This window comes from Fonsecaea multimorphosa (genome assembly GCF_000836435.1).
Source record: "Fonsecaea multimorphosa CBS 102226 unplaced genomic scaffold supercont1.10, whole genome shotgun sequence".
Taxonomy (NCBI): Eukaryota; Fungi; Ascomycota; class Eurotiomycetes; order Chaetothyriales; family Herpotrichiellaceae; genus Fonsecaea; species Fonsecaea multimorphosa.
The window spans coordinates 1,076,689-1,079,899 of NW_015971644.1; the positions used below are offsets into that span (position 1 = coordinate 1,076,689).

General features: G+C 51.5%; 1 protein-coding gene across 1 annotated transcript; it reads left to right on the plus strand.

Moving 5' to 3' along the window:
* Positions 1 to 832: 832 nt before the first annotated feature.
* Z520_05985 (uncharacterized protein) lies at positions 833 to 1,989 on the plus strand (the record flags this gene model as incomplete). The annotated part of the gene is made up of 2 exons (XM_016776488.1): positions 833 to 1,660; positions 1,720 to 1,989. 2 exons carry the CDS (start codon positions 833 to 835, stop codon positions 1,987 to 1,989), a joined length of 1,098 nt encoding a protein of 365 aa, XP_016632807.1.
* Between the last annotated feature and the right edge of the window lie 1,222 nt (positions 1,990 to 3,211).

Sequence of the window (3,211 nt, forward strand, 5' to 3'; positions counted from 1 at the left end):
GATAGCAGCCAAGGGAAGGTCTGAAATAGGACAGCCATATCCTGGCCCAACGGCTGATACGGAGCCGGGGCAGAAATCAACGAATATGGTGTTTCAGTCGAGGAATGTTTGGCGTTCAGTTTGGATGTGGGCGTCGGGTCAACAGTAGCCACACGATTTTGCCGCCCGCAGACGCGATGCGGCGGGATGGAGTCTGGGGAGAGATAGATTGCCGAAACGCGTTTCACGAGCTCAGATCACGAGCCTCAACTCTCACTCACTCCACCAGCATTTCGTTTCATACTCGTCAGCTTGTTCCCATCTCGACTGGCTTAATGAGTGACACCGCATTGGCACTATAAAATTGAGTATCTACTATGATCACCTACCATTCGCGGCGCCGTCATGGGCGGGGGCTGGGGACGCCCAGATGGCCGGATGGCCAGCTGGCAGATGCCTGTCAACGTCTCCAGGTCGGCAGATTCCAGACTCAGCATGCTGGATTCCAGAGGGACTACAATTCTCAAGAATGGCATTCCCTTCATAGTCAAAGGGACCGGCAGAAAAATGGGCGGGGTTGCCCTGCCACATTCCCTCCCTGAGAATTGGAATGTTTATTCATATCACTCGGTATCACTTATTCACGACCTTCTTTCACCGTTGTATCGTTTCTCGACAGGCTTCGTTGTAAGCAATTCCTTCTTTTTGCCTGCTTCTCTTGCGACGCTGGTCCTCGTTGCTTCCTGGTCGCCATTCTTACTCACGCTCGTTGATCGACTCGCGGATTGCCCCTTCCTACTTCCCAAACCTTCCGCATCCACAATCCTTTCAGTTAGAAGACGTTGCCATCAGGATGGCGCGTATATCACTATTCATGCTGCTGGTCAGCACCATTCTTCAACCTACGTTGGCTGTGTACCAGTTGATCCAAGACTACTCCGGAGATGCCTTCTGGCAAGGCTTCGACTTCTTCACCGACCCGGATCCGACAGATGGCCTCGTACAGTTCCAATCTCTGGAGAAGGCAAACGCAACAGGCATTGCAGGGTTTATAGAAGGAGGGAATGCATCTTACGCCATCTACATGGGCGTGGACACTGAAAATGTCGCTCCGCAGGGCCGAGCCAGTGTGCGCGTCTCATCCACACAATCTTTCCAACATGCTTTGGTGATTGCCGACATTGTTCACATGCCCGGTGGCGTCTGTGGCACCTGGCCTGCATTTTGGATGGTGGGCGCAGACTGGCCGAACGATGGAGAGATCGACATCGTCGAGGGAGTCAATGATCAACCCACGAACTCTATGACTTTACATACTGGACAAGGCGCAGTGGTCAGCAACGGTACCGACTTCTCTGGTGAGCTCATCACATCGAACTGCGATGTCAATGCCCCTAATCAACCAGCAAATTCGGGTTGTTCCATCGGCGACATATCCAATTTGACCTTTGGACCTGAATTTAACGAGGCTGGGGGAGGTGTCTTCGCGACCGAATGGACGGCGGATTTCATCAAAATATGGTTCTTTCCACGTGGCTCCTTCCCAGACGACATTGTCAGCAGTAATCCGGTCCCATCGGAAAACTGGGGTACTCCAAACTCGCTGTTTCAGGGATCATTCAATCTCGACGATCATTTCAAGAACCTCTCGATCATATTCGACACGACCTTTTGTGGGCAGGTAAGCAAAACAAGTTGAATTTGGCCCTATGTTAACTCCTACTAATCCTTTCTATGTAGTGGGCTGGTGCCGTTTGGAACACCAGTTCTTGCGCTTCTCTGGCACCGACATGCGAAGACTATGTGGCGAATAATCCCGCAGACTTTGCCGATGCTTACTGGGTGATCAACACCTTGCAGGTATTTCAAGACGATGGTTCTGAGGGCGCCAATAACATGACGTCGACGAATCTGCCAATGGCAAAACGCGGAGCTGCTGGAGCGGAGTACCAGCGCGTTCAAAAGCTTCAATCGGAAACTGGGAAAAGAGTGCTCCCCGTCTATTCATGAGACAACTGCTCTTGAATTTTGCCTTTTAGCAGCGGCGTTGGTGGATCATGTAGCCAAGGCTGGTATCCAGCGACTCGAATAATAAAACGTTGCTCTACACGGTGGGAAAAGGGGGCCAAGTCTGGAACCAAGTGTACAGTAACATGGGCGTGGTCGTGGTTATGCTTAAGTTTGCACGCATGGCTCACAGGATGAATTTCAACATTGACCGAGAGAGTGCGAATGGAAAATGGATGTTAGAAGGACTTGACCAGGCATACCTTAAGAGAGAAGCAAAACATATCGAGTCTAAAAAGAGATATCGGCGTCCGATGAAGGGGCACACTTCGATGGCTACTGGGAAAGGGTTCAAGAAATGTAGCTGCAAAAGGACGCATCGTAACACTTTGCTACAAGAACTGCACAAAGTACTTTTTCAGGTCGATCGAACAAGCTAGTTGACTTCTCAAGTTACGTATTGGACGAGGGCTGGTCCTTAATAGCGCCGTGCCATTTGGAATAAGAGCCTTCGCCTCGACTTCTTCACATTCGTAGCTTCTCCACGACCAGGCTTGGCCCGTTCTCACAACTCCCAAGCTTCTGCATTCTCCAATCGTTGACCCAGAGCGTTTTCTTCGGCAAGTCGCTAGCAAAACTCGTCAGGACCCAGTGGACACAGAGAGAGAAGGAGAGGGATGAAGGGAGGGAGAGATCCACCTCCCCGGCTGTAGTACTCCTTGGCTTTTACGATACTCTGCGTCGAGAGGTTCCTGGTTGGCGGTGTTCAACTTGTCCAAGGGGAGCTTCCCACCGTGAACCCGGCTAACTTTGGCATCTCTGAACACATCGCCGACTTGGTCTGGATGCTCCTTGAAGCGTTCAATCGGACCAGGGTTGCGTTCGTTCCAATCCAGCCACCACACGGTACCATCCGGTACTTTTGAGGGCAGGAAGTGGAAGAATTTCCCCCTTCCTCAGATTCTAGAGGCGCTGGGGGAAGGGAGCCTTGTGCCTTACCTTTCTCAAAGTAAGGAGCTGTGAGAGGAGTACCTTGGTAAGCTTGAGTTGCAGGACGCGAGTACTCTTTTGCCAGACTCAAAGAAGGAGTCACCAGTAACCTGAATGACATGTCGCTGAACCTGGCTAACTGCCGTGAATGTACATGGGCCGTTCTCGCCATGGCTGTCAGAGACACCGCTGATGGTAACGCTAGTGATGGTGTAAGGTGTCGGTGTGCCAACAC